The 18,518-nt window shown below is 30.3% G+C and overlaps 3 protein-coding genes across 3 annotated transcripts; all 3 read right to left on the reverse strand.

Annotated features, from left to right (window-relative positions):
- Positions 1 to 550: 550 nt before the first annotated feature.
- Positions 551 to 5,954, reverse strand: LOC111032819 (calpain-D). The gene is made up of 12 exons (XM_022313280.1): positions 5,820 to 5,954; positions 5,494 to 5,731; positions 5,154 to 5,437; positions 4,512 to 5,080; positions 3,513 to 3,696; positions 3,144 to 3,346; positions 2,588 to 3,087; positions 2,357 to 2,524; positions 2,081 to 2,286; positions 1,161 to 1,306; positions 923 to 1,101; positions 551 to 861 (listed from the first exon to the last, which is right to left on the reverse strand). The coding sequence occupies exons 2-12, from the start codon at positions 5,721 to 5,723 to the stop codon at positions 681 to 683; spliced, it is 2,850 nt and encodes a 949-aa protein (XP_022168972.1). The 5' UTR covers positions 5,724 to 5,731; positions 5,820 to 5,954; the 3' UTR covers positions 551 to 680.
- Positions 5,955 to 7,705: 1,751 nt separating this feature from the next.
- Positions 7,706 to 9,898, reverse strand: LOC111032829 (formin-like protein 3). Its single transcript, XM_022313288.1, has 6 exons — positions 9,824 to 9,898; positions 9,465 to 9,603; positions 9,323 to 9,369; positions 8,586 to 8,784; positions 8,441 to 8,503; positions 7,706 to 8,334 (listed from the first exon to the last, which is right to left on the reverse strand). The coding sequence occupies exons 1-6, from the start codon at positions 9,896 to 9,898 to the stop codon at positions 7,868 to 7,870; spliced, it is 990 nt and encodes a 329-aa protein (XP_022168980.1). The 3' UTR covers positions 7,706 to 7,867.
- Positions 9,899 to 11,432: 1,534 nt separating this feature from the next.
- On the reverse strand, positions 11,433 to 13,279 carry LOC111032840 (adhesive plaque matrix protein-like). Its single transcript, XM_022313299.1, has 3 exons — positions 13,137 to 13,279; positions 12,020 to 12,107; positions 11,433 to 11,882 (listed from the first exon to the last, which is right to left on the reverse strand). Exons 1-3 carry the CDS (start codon positions 13,155 to 13,157, stop codon positions 11,536 to 11,538), a joined length of 456 nt encoding a protein of 151 aa, XP_022168991.1. The 5' UTR covers positions 13,158 to 13,279; the 3' UTR covers positions 11,433 to 11,535.
- Between the last annotated feature and the right edge of the window lie 5,239 nt (positions 13,280 to 18,518).

The raw sequence follows: 18,518 nt of genomic DNA on the forward strand, positions 1-18,518 counted from the left end.
AAAAAATATAGGTAGTTACTATTTAATAATTATTTTCACACGATACCCTCTTTCCCAAGAGTGCTCCTAAATTTTATATTATTGTATATTATATATTCTCTGAAATTTTTGACTAAAACTTTTTATAGTACATACAACCATTAAAAAGTGATTTATTCAAAAAAGGTAATTTTGAGACCTTTGAACTCGAATAACCTTTGCCGTGTTATTGTTGTTGACTTTTTTCAAATGGATTTCAAATAGTTTGCACTTTCATATAAACACAGACAATATGCTTCACACACAATTACACAAACAAAAGATAAATCACTGAGTACAATTATTAGCCAATTAGTCTTTTCTGATCCAAAAATCTAACAAATGTTTATTATTTTTGGAAATTATTGTGTAGTAGATAACTAAATAAATTATAGGAAAAATTAATAATAAATATAATAAATTGATAAAAAAATACGAGACTTATATAAATCAACAATTTTTTGTTCTAAGAATTGAACACAGGTGTACTGAATAAACACAAAATTTAATAAATACAATAAAATCATATAATTTTTATTTGCAACCTTTTTACAATAGTTTTGGTTTTCCTAATTTAATTATTTGTACTCGCACTATAGAAAGTAAAAAAAAAAATGAAAATCACAGAAATTTATATTAACTGTACTTTTTGCCTTATAATACTAAGTAATCAGTCTAGGAGAGTGTAGTCCTTCAATAGACTTTTGTATTTGTGGCAAATGAGAACATCCTGGTGGTCCCCAATCATGAAGTCCAGCTTGATTTGCCAATCTATGAGTCAATTTGTGAGCAATTGAAAATCCTCCACTTCCTTCTAATTGAGTCAATACAATTATAACTTGTCTAAAAAAAGTTATACAAATTATTTTTAAGTGAAAACAATCAATATAGTCTTATAACTTACCTATGCAGAGGTGGAACAGAGTCAATAGTTTTAAGTAATCCTCTGGTTGACATAACATTATAACTTTCTTGACAATCACATTTCACATGTATCCAACGATTTGCATGACGATTTTCTACTACAACAACAAGTCCGGCCCATCCTTTGGTTAAATAGTAAGCAGTCATTCCTTCTCGGCCCTATAATATTATTTTTAACTATAGTTATAATATTATCTAATTAAACTAGATAAACTCACTTCATGTCTTTGTCCTTTGGCTAAAGTTAAGTTAATAATTGTATCAGCTAAAACAAAGGAAGGTGGTGACACCTGTTCTACTAATAATCGTTTAGAACTATGAATCGCCAAAACAAACTCAGGATAAACTGAAGGATCTACCAAATCTACAAATATAAAATAGATAAATACATCTATTACAAGTTATAACTAGGTTTATTTTATTTGTGCATCATACAAAGAGTGATTCACCAAAGATGTTTTATTCAAATTCTTATTTTTGGAATTTATATTTTAGTCTTTAGCCTAGTAGCGTTTGGTGTGGTTTACTGTTTACAGTAGGCGGGACACAACATTTTACCCAATTTATCATAACTCAAATAAAATAATGTTTGTTGTGTTATATGTATTATTTCGGACACAACAATAAGAATGTAAAAAAAAAAACTGGCACAGTTTTTTAATGACCTGCATCACCGTGTAATTTGTGGTGAAAAGTACAATATTTAAATCGGAAAATGAATGAGTAGTGTTTGAGTGATCAAACTTTGTGAACCAAAGATAATAATATTAGTATATGCTAATAGGGATTTCAAGATATGATGATTTGAAAACTGTATTAATTAAGACTAATCAATTAAATTTTATAATTTGTAAAATTTGTTGGAGCATAATTACTAATTATTGGACTAAATATTATGTATTTTTTATAATTTATGTGATACAGTTATTAAGAACCATTTTCATTATTTTATACATTTTAATACATGTCATAGGACACTCCCTAAATTATATTTTTTTACATGGTCCTAATATACTTGAAAATTCCAAAAATTAGAAATTTGTGTGCATTATTAAAGGATACAAAAGTTGACATGCTTGGTGAATCACCTTATATATATTTTAGCACATTTGTATGATTAATTAAAATTAAAATAAACCTGTATGCCAATGATTAAATGCCAAACAAACAACAACATAAACATCTGGCTCCAACATCTTGTGTGAGCTAACAAATCCACGAACTTGGCGTTTGCTGTGTTCAACAAGACGACCAATGCAAATTGGTTTTTCTGATGTAACTTCTCTACTTCTCATTACTGCTACACACAAATCGAGCTGACTTCTGTTACACTTTTCCGATTTCCTAAAAACAATATGTGTATGAAAATTAATAAATATTTTTGATGTAAAGAAAAATTAATAAAACAATTTGCCTTTGTCCTTCTTGAAAAAGTGTAAATTCTGCTTCAGTTGGTTCTGAGACGGTGAGGACAACACATGATAAATGATCAGTTGAAGATAATGGTGGCAAATATCCTTTAAGCCTTACTTCATTCCACATATTATTTCTTACTTTACAGATATCAATGCAATCAAAGTACCTAAATAGCAAATAAACAGATTTTAATTTAAAAAAAACAACTATTTATATTTTTTATAATTACTTTAAGACATCATCATATGATATCCAAAATACTCCTTCACAACATCCATCTGGCATTAACATTGTTTTTAATTTCTCTGACCACATGTCTGAATCATCAGACCAATCACCATTCCATGAGAAGTGTCCCCAAGGATTTCTTAGCTTCAACAATCGATGACTATCAATATCTCGAACATCCAATACAGAATAGGCATGTCTTGGTCTTAGTCCTTTATTTTGGTAAGCGTCTTCATCTACTTTCATATTACCTCCTCCACAAGATGCTCCCATTAAAAAACCAGCAAGGCGTGAACTTAATAACTGCGCCCATATCAGATCACGATCTAGTTCATCTTCTGTCGGAACTGATGATGGTTGTAATGGCACACTTTCACAAGGTGCTCCTGTTAATGTGGCAAGTCCTTCAATTGCTCTACCAGAAACAAGTGCTTCATAACAACCATGGAGTTTAGCTATTGCTTTCTCTATCAAGGGAACCCATAATTGTTTACGTTTTGCCTATTGAATAATTAATTATTATTTCAACGCATAAAAGTAATAAGGCATATACAAACCTGACTATACACTAGATTTCCCCTGTGGTCACATGGTAATAAATCATCAACAAGGACTGTGGTCCATTTACCATCTTTACAAAGTCGAACTTGGTATGCGCCTTGTTGACAATAATCTTTGGTAACCATAACATGTCTAACTAAGTCTTCACGTTCTGCCAAGACGGTTAAAGCACTCAACAACCAACAATTACCCAAAACACCTAAATTTATCAACCTTAATGATTAAAACTAAGTAATAAGTATACAAAATTATTATTTTACTAATATTTTTAAACTTAATAACTAATAACTAACTCATTAATTTTAATTTTTAAAAATACTAAAAATAAGATTACACTTAAAAATTATTTATTTTTCTTTATTTACCTTGAATTATATCTGAAGGTTTTGGTTTTCTAAACACAGTCCAGCATGATTCTTTATCTAATTCTGAACAAATTATAGATTCAGGTCTTAACCATTGCGTTACTCGGCAGCTCTCGTGTTTTTCTGTATAATATAACGATTTTGCAGCTGGAGGAAAAGAATCATCAACAAATTCTTGACTGTTCTATAATATTAAAAATAAACTCATAATGTATTTAAATGTATGCAATCATATTGTTATAGTTTCTTATAAAATGTAGTAGGTATATAATGTTATTTTTTAATATATTTATATTCTACTTGGATAAATTATTGAACTGTTTAATTTGCTAACTACTGTAGAACATAAATAACATTAACAGAAACCAAAAATATTCGTGTTATTCAATGATAAAAAGGAGGGAAAGCGAATATTGAACTACTCTACAGTAAGTGTCAGGTGACTTACTAAAATGGATCTGTTAAATTTGAATTCAAAGATATAACATCCTTATACACGCAAAACGATTCTGAGGGAAGTTACGGTCTATATCACTAAGTTTATTTTATGATATTATTGCTATGAAAGAAATTTATTTAACTATAACTAGTACAGTTTTCTTTTTATAATGTGAATTACTCATGAAAAATCTTTTTTTTAATTTTCAATCCTATAAAACTATAAAATAATTGACAAATTTTTATGAATTTCATGAATCGTTGACAAAATTTAATTGTTTTAAAAAAATTGTGCCAACGTATATTTTATATTTTTAAACCAAATAGTATAACATATTATGAGGAATTTTGAAGTAAATGATCAAGCTGTTTGATAAAACAAAAAAAAATGTTATTGATTATCACAGAAAAAAATAAAAATTGAAAGTGCCAATAAATATCCCAAGAGTGGAAATGGTCATACATTCACTGAAAATGTAATATATTTAGTTATTTTTGAAAAATCAATTGTTTTATACAATAATTTAGATTAGAAAATGGTTGTCAAAAATAACTATTTACTTGGATACAAAACAGCACTATTTCATTCCATTTTTCTCGTGCTTCTTGCTCTTCAATTCGTCTTAAGTTTTCCATTAATTCACTTTGTTTTTTTGGATGATTGGATATTAATATAGAAGAATAATATTCTGGTTCAAGGTGTTTGTGACACATAGCACACCGTTTAGCGTTTGGTTCATTGTCAAAAGTACAAGTTGGACACTGACTATCAGACCGTCTTTTTTTATTTGCACGTTTGTCTGTTTTACAGACTTTACATACTAGTGCTGATATTCTATTTTTTAATGTACACTTATCACATGTCCAAAATTCTCGTAGTGTTCCATCATCAGGGCAAAGACTTTTAGCTTTCGATCCACCACAAGCATTGCAAACTGTTGTATTAGGATCATTAAGTAGGGTACAACGTTTACATGCCCATTTTTTCTTGGGAGGTGTGTATCGTACACAGTCACGCATCATTGTTATAGCATTCCAACCACATGATTCACAGGAGTCTGACCAAAATGGATTTAAAGTAAAAGAACATTTTTCACAAGTCCAATTACTTGTAGATTTTTTTTCAAACTCTAATACAAATGACATATTACATACTATTATTGATTGAAACAAAATTTGATAACATTTTTATTACACACTTACCGTTTGGCATATCGATGGTAATAGGGGCAATTTCATTTTTTCGTCCTTTAGTTCTTCTAAATGAATCACAGTTTTGACATTGCTGAGTTGAACAGTTTCTAATCCTACAGGTATTACATAACCAAGAATCATTTTCCGCTGTAACTAGTGTTGAACTTTTTGATGGCCTGATGGATGCATGTAAATGATCCTCAAATCCATTCCATGATTTACGCCGTTGTAAAATAACAGATTTAAATTGAAGCTTAACTACACTTGGTTTATGATCAATATTAGTTGGGTCTCTGTGAAATATAAAAGAATTAACATTTTACATTATAAAACACAATAATTCTCTTACGCATCATCAAGTCTTAAGGCTCCTGCAGCAATTTCTGCCTCAGCACACAGAATATCGGTGACATAAGGGGTCGGGCAACCATGAATGGTCCGTGTTTTGAGTTGGTCAACCTTTTTCTTACACTCATAACTTCTATGTACATTACATCGAATACACGTCACTCGATCCGTGGGATTTATCAGTGAACAAGAACTACAATGCCACTGGAGGACCGAAGCAATCGATCCCATGTCAGCAACTAGAAATAATAAGAATAATAAGACAAATTTTAACACAAGCAATCAAATAATTATAAATAATAAATTAGATAAAATATTTAAACTCACTATAAACATCACACTTAAATACATTGGTAGAACAATTCCGTTCTATGAATCAAAATTTCGAATAAAATTGTGGAGTTTCATTTTTTAAATTAGATGAACACTAGTCAGTACAAAATCTAATAATTTTTTAAAACTCGTAGCCATTATCAAAACAGCTGTTTATGGTGTTTATTTATTGATATTTGATATTATCAAACATGCGCGCGATTTGTACAGGATAACCAAATTTGAAATGCAAATTATCGTTTGATAATTATTATTGATTGATACCATAAAACAATACGGAAGACTGAAGTTTAGCGAAGTCTGGACATGTTTGTGTGTTGTACAACTTTTACGGTACCTATAAATCATTTCGTCATTTCGAAGTGGAATATTTCAACCACTTATTAACTCTCCCGAGTTCTTATACCAATCACTATATCTAACCAAATTGTTTTAAGAAGCTCCAATGAGTCTAAACCTCCATCATTTTTTTCTTTTACACACCTATTTGCTAGTAAAAAGTGTATGTAAGTATAAGAAGTAGACATTAATTTCACCCGAAGGAAAATAGTCCTTTATAGTATACCTACACATATTATGCCTGCCCAGTAAAAATAAATTGCAATTCATATCTTGACATGTTAAGAAAAATGTATTTAAATTTTAAAATTGTTATAGTTTTATACATTTCATGAAAAATACAAATAGAAATAAATTTATATTGAATATCACGTTAGCAAATTTTTTGTTAAGCGTCCCCTCATACTTAGAACTTAAATTAAATAATTTTGCCTCAAATAAGGAGGACTCCATCCCACCACTTTAACCGCTGATGGTAATAATTAATGAGTAATAACTAATTACCAACTTTTTTCCGTACATGTAACCATAGGCGGAGATCGGGAGGGGGGCTTACGGGGGCTTAGTCCCCCCAAAATAAATTATTTGAAGTTAAAGACCCCATAAGAATATTAAACAAACAATACCGTAATTTTGTATAATTTGCAGAACTTTTTTCATTATTTTATATTGTTATATCCACAATTATATAAGTGTACCTAGTTCATTACATACACACTATTTACCAATTTATTATTTACGGTAACATACCGAACAATAAAGTCACAATTCACAATAATATTATATTGTGTTTATATACCTAATGGCTAATATTGTACATATTTTGTACCAATTGGCCATCTATATTGAATAACATATTATACCATTCTATTTTAGATGGGAAAAATATTATTTCTTTTCCTAATTTTTGTTAATTCTAGAGAAGCGATAGCTATTATAGGACTATCGCTAAGGCTGTATTAAACCTATCGTAAAGTTTATCGCGATTGAATGAATCGTTAACCGTATTGACAATTTTATACTAAATTATATTTTACTTATTGTTTGATGTTCTTGGGAATACATTTCTTTTGAGATTGTGATTTAGATTTTTAATAAATAATTTAGTTAAAATATGTTTGAAATATTTAAAGTTAAATCGTTTATTAATTATTCTTTTTTTTATGTTTGTAACTATTTAAGTTGTTATGATAACGAGTCAACGAGAACAATTTTTTATGAGTGATCTAATGTAAAAATTAGTTTGTTGGGGGTGGGGGGCAATGCTCCCACGGATCTGTTTGTCATCAAATATTTGAGCCCCCCTTAAAATTTCACAAGATCTCCGCCTATGTGCATGAAGCAATATCAGCACTACAAGCCTTGACTCTTGCTTCAGGTTTCTCTTTTTTAGTAGAAAAATCCCAGGTTAGGTTAGGTTAGGTTAACCTAACAAACTGTTTCCGCTCATAATTATTTTTTTCATATATTATAATATTATATCATCGGATTCAAATTTAACACCATCCATTACAGTGACCCATGGGTGTACTTGTAAATTGTAACCTTCTGTACAGTAGAGTGACACACAATTACCCGTTTTTTATTTTGTTAACAATGATACCATGATTGACAACTTCTATGAATTATATATTTGTTAACAACAATTACATATATATTTTTGGTATGCGGTAGGCACATAATTTTCAAAAATACCGCAGCGATTATATCGTCACGGATTTGCTAATTCTCTTCCTCTCGCCAGGTGGCTTGAGTACAACAGATTTTAGTATCTCGGTGGTTATTAGGATCCTCGGAATTCCTTGGGATTTGTCTAAATCCGATTTCTTCGGAGCATTCAGAGACAACGGCGCCGGGGGTGCGGGTGGCAGTGGTTGACAAATTATACTAGTCGACGGGGGTGCAGGTGGCGGCGGAGGCACAAATGCACTTGGCGCCGGGGGTGCAGGTGGCGATGGAGGCAAAACTGCTACACTCTGCCCGGGTTTTGCCATTGGTGGCATATCATAGAAAGATGGAGCTGTAGCGAATGCTGCAGCTGGTTCGCCGTAACAGCGGTTATCGGAAGAAAGCATTCCAGCGGACCCGAAGGATTGTGGTCCAGTCCATTCCAACGGACGATGCGAATAGTTCATCCCGATGATGTGTGATGTGTTTTTCATTACATCTCCTGCACACATACATATCGTACACATAAAAAAAAATTTGTCAAGTAAAAACTATAAAATTGATTCATGCAGTATACATCAATATTACATAGACAATGTATATCATACTTTCTAGGGTTGCAATCCTAGTCTTAATATTGTTATATTTGCGAATCGGCTTCTCCGAGTTACCTTTATACAAAAAAACATCATAAATCATAATATATAATATATGATAATGACATACGTGTTTTAGATAAAAATTACTAATTACTTTCTAATGAAATCAATTTATTTTCCATCTCGTGAAAACTGGTATTCAACATTCCATAACAGTGTTTGACACTTTTAACGTCACGGCCGATGGTCATGAATTCATCGTCAATTTTTTCCATCAACGATTGTTTCAAATTTGACAATTTGTTGTCTACCTCGTTGTTTAAATCTTGCACCGTGGATAGGGAAAATTCGCTCTCGGTCTGAGTGTGTGCAGATTGTGTCAACTTCGATGACATAAGATCTTCAAGCCGACGCAACTGCAGAATGCGAAATAAAATAATACTTTACTTAGGTTATAAATTAATTTAGAACTGGTCAAGTCTATGATCATTTTTAATTGAGTTAAGAGGACGTATAGGTACCCACGTGTATTGTCTTCATCTTCCAAGTGCGTAACATAGACTGCAGTTGTATGCTTAGCAGATCACGTTTAGGTCTGGGATATTAGAAATTAAAGTGAAAAAAAACTAAAGCTAAGATAGTAATCTAATAAAAAAAAAGCCTATGCGATGTCCTAGATAATAATCTAAGATGCAAATTGTATAAGAGTTCAATTCATTCTAATGTTTAAGCTAGCGAAGCTTTACTAGTAACTTAAAGTTACTTTACTGCTGAATGTAACATTTGATTTGTATATGTTATGCACTTGTAAAGCTGGTTACACACGGAGCGGTTTAGCCGCTCGCGGTCGCGGTTTTTAGATAGGTAATAGATAGGTAATAGGTAAGTTACTTTTAGATCTTGAATCTTTTGTTTTTCATCACGGCGTCGAATCATTTCTACATAATAATGATTATTTTAGATACATATTTGTTTAATATTCGAAAATATTAATATTAGATAGGTATCCGTCATATTATTATGAAACAACTACCTTCCAACTCGGTCAATCTATTTTCCAATTGCAGATTTATTTCCATCACTTTTTGAAACTGTTCAATGTCAATACTACTAGCTGCCGGATCTAAATTGACTCGAACACTTGCGTTTAAAGATTTCTCACTCACGCTTACCTAAAGCATAAGAATAAATAATAATCACATATTATTTTATGGTACCAACGACCTACATCGAATAGATGCATCGTTCGACCCTATATTATTATTATTAAAATGTGACGATCGTGAAGTATTAAGGAATATTCTAAAAACCAAACCTAGGTAATTCGATATACTTCAGGTATATGTTAACAATTTAACAAATTAAAATACTTAGTACCAATAATAATTTTACCAATTTCTTTGGCGTGTTCTTCCGTGCGTCATGAAACGATTCAATCAGATGTCTTATGTTCAAAAATGCTAACATCCCGACAACACTAACACGTAAGATTTCTATGATTAAACAATTAAACTCATAAGTCATAATATTAGCAATGCAAATGCTTATAAAGTCAGAACTGAATATAATAACATTCAAGTAAACTAAATTGCATATTTACACATTGTGTACAGGTATAGTATACGTTGTTAGGTTTTCTTATTCAAGCCAGGAGACAAATGGTACAATTATTTTTAATCTCCTATGCGGTATGACGAACGTGGTATAACATTTTCAAGACTTTTGATCCAACGAATTTTTTAATCGACATTAATTTAAAAAACAAAAAAATCTAAAATTTTATATACCAGATGTAACGAATTCCGAGCAAAAATAAATTATTATAGGTTATGATTATTAATAGCGGGTAAGCCACAGTCAAATAATTGGTTCAATCTAATATCTAAGCTTTTCTTGAATGGTAAAAACCGCCAAACCGGTCAAGTATTTTTTGATTTTATAAGTCTTAGCAATTTATAGTTAGCTTCAAATACACGGAAAAATAAAAAAACAGTTAATTATACTATAAAAATAGTAGGATTGACTGTATTTTATAATTGCTGTAGGAATAGCTATAATGTTAGTCAGATTTGTAAAATATTATAGCCAAGTTATTATAGTTATTCGAACTAAAATAATATTATGTAGTCGGTTTTACTATATTTTTCTAATGCTAAATACTTTTTAATTTAGTTTGGTGGAACAATATTTATAGTTAAGTTAATTAAGACTTATAGTTATCTAAATTATAAGCTTAGTGACAATAACTAAAAATAATAAAGTGTTTACTATTAAAAAATAGTTGACTTAACTACAATATTCGAAATAATTACAACTATAAATTGTAGTTCTCATTCCTAATTAATAATCTTTTTATAGAATTGGTTTCATAATTTGATCTATTTTTTTGTTTGGATGTTATGTGTAGAATTTTTATTTCTATATCGATTTGTTCTGCCATATATAAGCAGTTGTTAAAAATATCATTGAAACGATAGCTGATCGCTCTGATGTTTATGGGTTTACTATAAATTATCTGCGATAATCATACGTATCTACCTAACCTACTTCCTACTACCTGACTAGGTAGTGACTGTATAGTATACCTATACCTGATCTATACCATAACAATCGTGTATTAGAAGTATAACATAATATAGTGTATTTTTATACTTAACAATTTACAAGGTCACTACATTTATAATTACAAGTTCATATTATTATTTTTCTAGGGGAGGAGTGCCCCCTCCCACCAATGGGCCCCCATGATCACATATTCACATTATTTCTATCGGTAGGTCATACACTCATACTGGCCAAAATGCCAAACAACAAATAACATATTTTGGCCATAGATCGCACAATGTCGCACTAGTACCTTAGACTTCACTGATTGATTACCCAGTGTATTAGATATGTTCAGTTCATACAAATATAAATAGTAAATTGGTGTAATTTTAATATCATATTATATATCAGTTTGTGTGTCACAGCCTGGACAGGAAGATAAATAACAACAAAATTAACTTATGGAAAAACTAACATCACGTTTTTATTGTTAAAATTCAATTAAAAAATCTACGAGTCTGTTAAAGGAAGGTTGAGAATCATTGTTGTGGGGGTGTTCAGTAGTGGTAGGCGACCGGGTATCTGGCCTTGTAGGCTGGGATGTAAGTCTTTTCGTATTTGCCGGGCCAGTATTTGCCATCGTCTTCGGGGTAGCTTAGGTATCCGGTCTTGTAGGCTGGGATGTAAGACTTTTCATATTTGCCGGGCCAGTATTTGCCGTCATCTTCGTGGTAGCTCGGGTATGCGGCTGCAGCATAAGCTGTTACTGGGTAAGCTGCTGCTGGGTATGTAGCGGGTGCGTGGTATGCGGCTGCTGCCACGGGATAGTTGTACGGGTAGCTGGTGTAATCTGAGTATGCATATGAAAAAGATCCAGGGGCTGAGGCAGAGTATCCCAAGACCGCTGTGGATAAAAAAAATCAATCAACGTCACTTCTGTTGTATCTATATAGATTAGATTAGCTTAGGCTCTATAGGTTAGCTATAGGTGCGTTATCACCGTCATTAAATTTATTTAAATTGTAATTTATTGGCACTCACGAGTTGGGGCAGCGGCGATGTAGGCGTGTTTCTTTGCTCTTACTCCTTCTTCGGCGGCAACGGAGTACACGGCCAAGGCGATGAATATCTGTAGGGAGGAAAACCGTTACAATAACATTGCATATAATTCTTGATGTCATAAATAAAATAAACAGTGTGATTACTGAGATTTATAGAATTTTAACCATGAACTATAATGCGATTTTTATTTTATTTTTAATACTAATGTGCAATTTCAAATTTACAATCTGCACAATAATATAATAAGACAGTAAAATATAGATAAAAAGTGAATTGTTTCATCTCTAATATTTTACTGTGCACTGCTTGAATGTTGATGCTGTCTTTTGTGTGCAGGTAGGTGCATATACACCACAGGAGCTTAACATTTAAAACTAACTCAAATTTGGTAAACAATTACAAATTTAATCATTCGTTAGTCGTTTCTGTTAAACAATATACGAGTAACCGTAAAGTTACCTATGGATTCATACAAATTTATTTATAGTAGCACAAGTATAAAATATATTGATGTTTTCCATTACATATGAAAGCAATACTATAACAAAAGCTAGTTGATTTTTTTTCAGGTTCTACTCCATTTGACAATTTTCGACAGTTGTTAGGTACCTATAAATTGTTTTGTATTTTTAATTATATCGTATTATAATTGTATCCTCATTATTAAAATAAGTAATCACGATATATACCTCAAACCGAATAATTAATAATTATTATTGTAAACAGTAAACACCCCAGAAAGCTGATTAAAATTGTATATTGAGTAATTGCGTATGATTAAATAAAAATATTAAAAATATTAATAAAATATATTTCACATAAATTTTTAATTGTATCCGAAGGCCTCCTACTTGTTTGCAAGCCGTTTGATTGAAAATGTTCACCATTTGTGAAGGTGAGATTATTTTGTTCATTTATATCGACAGGATTTCAAAAGTCAAGAATTTTTTCAAAAATATTGCATCATTCTGATCATACTAACAACTGACTTGGGCATTTGAATTTATAAGAATCGATCTAAAACCATTAAGTCTTACGTTGTACTCATAGAAAAATAACATCTACGCCGAGATATTAGGTTGTTGAAGTCACTCACCAGATACTTGAAAGAAGCCATTTCGTGTTTAGTGGTTTCTTATTGCGTTGTCTTCAACGGATCTGCAAACTTCAACCTGTGGTCGATGTATGTACTTGAGATTTGAGTAGATGTAGTGTGATGCCAATTGTAGGTACCTCGGTTCTTATATATAAAGAACTGGTATTCACCTAACCATTGTATGCTGGGGGTGGGTGCTTCGGTGCCCAGGGGCTCTACCAAATATACAGGGCGTTGCCCGGTCGAAAGCACAAACTCCAGATCGAGCATAATACATTATTATTATAGGTAAACTTATTACGTACTTATTAGTTATTTATAAATACCGAGCTGCAGAGTAGAGTGCACTACCAAATGACGATTCGAGGTGACAGTGACCTTGGGTTAACAATTTTTAAGCAATGAGATAAAATAATTATAATAATAAAACGCACAGACACAAAATTAGGCGTTGCCGGACGCGATGATTTTCGTATACTTATTATTTCATACCTAATACAAGCATGGACAATGGACACCGGACATTGCATAATATATATAGATACAAATTAATATATTATTATAATGTGGAAATAATTAAATATTATTCAAAAAGTAAAGAAACCAATATTAATTATTAGTAGGTAGGTATATACAAGGTTGGACAAGTTAATGAAAATAATTAACTGTAACAAGTTAAGTTAATTCAATTAAATTGCCTTAAGTTGAAGTTAAAAGTTAACGAAAAAAATATTGTTCTCGATAAGCTTAAAGTTAAGATTATAAATAAAATTAACCTAATTCAGTTAAAAAAGTTTTTTTTTTCAAACTACAGTAATTATATATAACATATTAGTTTATAACCCGGCTTCACTACACCAGTGGTTTCGGAGGATTTGACTGGAGATCATCGAACACCTGGTGGTGGCGGGGCTGGTGCATTAGTTCGGTTGCGGATGGTGCAATAATCACAAACGAAAGTTAGAAAGTTAGAAAAGCGAGTGCGCTCAATTCCAGGTTCTTAAGAACCTTATTATTATTATATTAAATTACCTTAAATTTTAAATAAGTTTATACGTGGTTATTTCAGCAGTCTTTCAACTAGGATCTTTTAAAACTTTAATATGCTGATGTCTTGTGCATAATTATACCCAACATTCAGTGGCGTAACTAAAACTTCAATTGCCCGTTGCAAAAAAATCCAGACGGCCCTTGGACCTTGATCTTACAAATTTGTAATATGAAGAGCATGCACTTACTCGCATCATTTATATCTAGACTTACCCCTGTTATAAAAGGTAATACAAAATTAAAAACATATTTATTATACTATTATGAATAATATGGTCATTTTTTTATTACACATAATAATATGTATTTCATTTTTTTAAATAATATAAATAACCACTTATTTTAAGCATGCAGTTTGATACTTTTTCTTGTTCTTGCTTTTTTTTTTATGCTTTTCATACCATTAGGTACTTTTTTCGACATGATCACAATATTAATTATTTGGTTCAACGAGTCGTCGACTCACGACTGACGACAGAATAACTAATGACAAAATAATATCGAAAAACGACGGCTATTTCAATTATACTCTAAATATAGAGTGCGTTTTCTTGTTATTTCTGTTCCAGAATAATTATTATATTAATATATCTATACTAATATAGTAATATCACAGTCGCCGCTCTTAAGTGGGCAAAAAAAAAATAATAAAAATGCACATAAAAATATAATCTATAATCGACCTATAAGCGTGTTGCGTGCATCAGTCATTTTTCTAGTTATTAGATTTATTTTACTTTAAAGTAATTTAATTTAACTAGAACTTAGTTTTATTAATAACTAAATTTCTGTAATAACAGTAATCTGTTTTTTTTTAAATCGCCACATTTTTTGAAGGGCCCTCCCTGGCCTTCTGGGGCCCTAGGCCCTTGGCACTTGCTCGCCATGCCACCCTATTGGTACGCCACTGCCAACATTTTAGACTTTTACAGCAACCTGCATATAAATTACAATTTTAATATATGGTTACTACTTGCTTAAAACAGAATACTGAAACCATTTTTAAATTTTTCTGAAATGTCAGGGGTATTAAATATTAGGTAACTAGGTATATAGTATTATAGAAATTGTTTAGTATTTTGTATCTATTTTATTATTGACATATCTCTTTTAGTGTCAATGTAAATTAATTTATATTGCATAGGCTATAGGTTGCCAGATTGGATTCATTGGGTCCTACCCGAGAGACTCGATGGGGTCCAGTATTATTTTTTTGAGAAATAAATACAAATAGTATAGGTTTTGAGTTTACCTACCTCGTCATAGTGTAATTTATTAATTTATTAATTTATTATAGACATATAGATTATAAGTATTCATGTGACTTAGTTTGATACGATATTGTAGAGTTATAAATTGCATAATAATTAACTATCTAGTGTACAATGCATTATGAAGAAGCAGATTATTAGACTAGAAATAATATTAGAAAATAAGAAATTAACTACCTATGGAACGGTATGGGCTTTAAGGGTCATTTTTTGAGTATTGGTCAAATGTATGGTCATAATACTATAGTCCATACCATCATGTTATTATTTATTTATATACGATGTATCTATATCGTTCAGACGTTAGTCTTTAACAAAAAATTTGAAACTGTAAAATCATAATAGCATAGGTATACGCTATAAATTGTCATATTTACATACTTAAAAAAAAAAATTGAAACTGTGAAATCATAAGTCATAATCATATTAATTTAATTTTGTCTGTATTTATATTTATTGGCCAATTTAATCTTTAATCGTGATTTCCTTAGTATTTAGTTATTATTAATATTAATAATTATTATGATTTTTGTTAAATATGTAAAAATATCATTAAAATGAAAAATAAATTTGGAAACCATCAACAAAAAAATGTTAGAGCAAAAAGTAATATGAATTGCGTCCAGGATGCAATTCACATTTGTATTTTCGCTAGACTGAGAATTTTGTTTTTTTTAAAGAATCAACATATGAATGCACAGCATTTATGATATTTAATTACATCACGTGATTTGTATGTATGCTTCTGAAGAGGAGCAAATAGATAGTGAAGCGAGTTTAGTCAATAATTATTTCAATTAAATGTAATTCTACACAACGTAATGAAGCATCGAGCTTACATAATACATTCTGATATTCATATTATGTAATATACATACCTAGTATCATTATTAAGACAATAGTATCTCGGTGGTGTTTTTACGGGAAGGGTGGATAGGAGAATGGACATCTCTATGACTCTTTTTTTCATTTAATATCCCAAAGAAATATATTTGTATAATATAGATAAGACATGTTATAATGCTAGTTATAGTATATAAATTATTATTCTTCGATTAACCTGGATTTTATGTCCAGAGTTGATTTCGAACATAATTGAATGTCATAAATAACATTAAATAAGTTATTTAATATTATGTATATACAATCATAATAGGTACTATAATTTATTGTAATACCACTAATACCTATTAGCCAATTCTGTAGCTAGGAGGGAGGGGGCTTAAGAGTTTAAGACTTCCTGAAATATCAAACTTTCTATACCCGTTAGTACCCCTATAAAGTTTAGTAAATTCATTAATAGTTTTAATTGAAATAATTGGTAAAATTCAATTAACTACAGCAAAGCAATTTTTTTTATTAACAATCTTATTATACAATTGCATATCGTTTAATAGTTTTAGACACTTAAATTGTCATTTAACATAACAGCCCGGACATTTATTTTTTGTTGTCATTGAGTATGTTCTTGTCTCAAAACATGGAGATTGAAGTCAGACCGTTTTGAGAATTCATTTGTCCAAAGGCAAAGTTTTACTAATACTAATTTTAAATGGGTTATATTTTTGGTTATTAACCAACACATTGCTCAGCGATCCATAATTCATCTTCTATGGTTTTTAATGACTGCGTAGGATACTACGATCATTGGAAACCTATATGCCTAAAACTGTAATAATTTTCATACTTTCGTCTTGAAATATTTCAGCAACAATTAGTTCTACTTTTGTTTTGTCTTGGCCACTACTCTAGTTCCATCTAACTAGTCAACAAGATGTTTAAGGTATGATTTTTAAACATTATTTTTGCATTAGAAAATATTAATAAATTAATTTTAATATAATCGTTATTACCTATGCTAGGTTTTAAAAACATCTTTTAGCGTATTTTTAATAATTCAATACGTATTTAATTTTGATGCAAAACATTAAAAGGTCTAACAGTTTAGTTAAAACATGCATTGACTACTAAAATTCTGAACACTAATGAAAAGCATAGTTGAATTAAAACATTAAACTTATTTGTACAGTTTGTCAATTTCAGATAATTCAAATAGGTTGGATTAGATAACAAGAATATTTTAATAATAATGATATAAAATTAACCATTTGCAAGATATTTGCAAAATACTAAATGGTCCATAACAATTCACTAATACAGGTAGCAGGTAGGTATTTAAATTATGTATCTTCAATTTAAGTTAATTATTGATTTCCAATGTTATAATAATAATAATCATCATTGTAACCTGTATACTAATTGAGTTCCATTGTCTCAATCCCTGAACGGGTAAAAAGTAATATACCTACTAACTTAGTTCTGGGTATAAAAGAAAAATATATTAGTTGTGTGCTAGGTTTAATTTGAGTAAAATATAAAATTAACCATAATATACGTGTATGGATGTGACAATTTGATCAGATAATAATATCATATATAGCAGGGATGGGCAAATCAAAGTTACTTGAGGGCCAATTATTAGGAAATTAAAATCTATCGGGCCAGAGCATAAAAAGCAAAAAAAGGTCATTCAAAATATACATTTTAATTAGCATTTTTTTTGTTTATAAAAGTAATAAGTAATACAAAAAGGGTTATTAAAAATAATTTAATTAAGTAGGTACCTACAAATAGTTATTTGTTTAGTGTGAGTTTTGAACGCGTGTGACTTCTAATGACATCGCGGAAAAATCGACTTACGTATACATACTCTCGTGTACACTTAATATAACTATTTTATGACATTTATACATTTAACGATGATCAATACCAGATAACAATTATTGTATCGATAAGATAGAGTATAGACTATTAAATTATAGATTATAGAGTATAGACTATAGACGATAAACTTTAAAATTGTATGATGGAATTTAAAAATGTAGTGCGGATACAAAATAAAAAATTGACAACCTAACATGAAATAAAAAAAAACGACTATGATGAATCTCAAACATTCGCAGTTATGGAACTTTCGTTAGCACGAGGGGATAATATGCAATTATAATAAGTACATATCGAAAACATCGAATTCAACGATCCACTTGCCGAAACGAAGTGA

This window comes from Myzus persicae, unplaced genomic scaffold, assembly GCF_001856785.1.
Source record: "Myzus persicae strain clone G006 unplaced genomic scaffold, MPER_G0061.0, whole genome shotgun sequence".
Lineage (NCBI taxonomy): Eukaryota > Metazoa > Arthropoda > Insecta > Hemiptera > Aphididae > Myzus > Myzus persicae.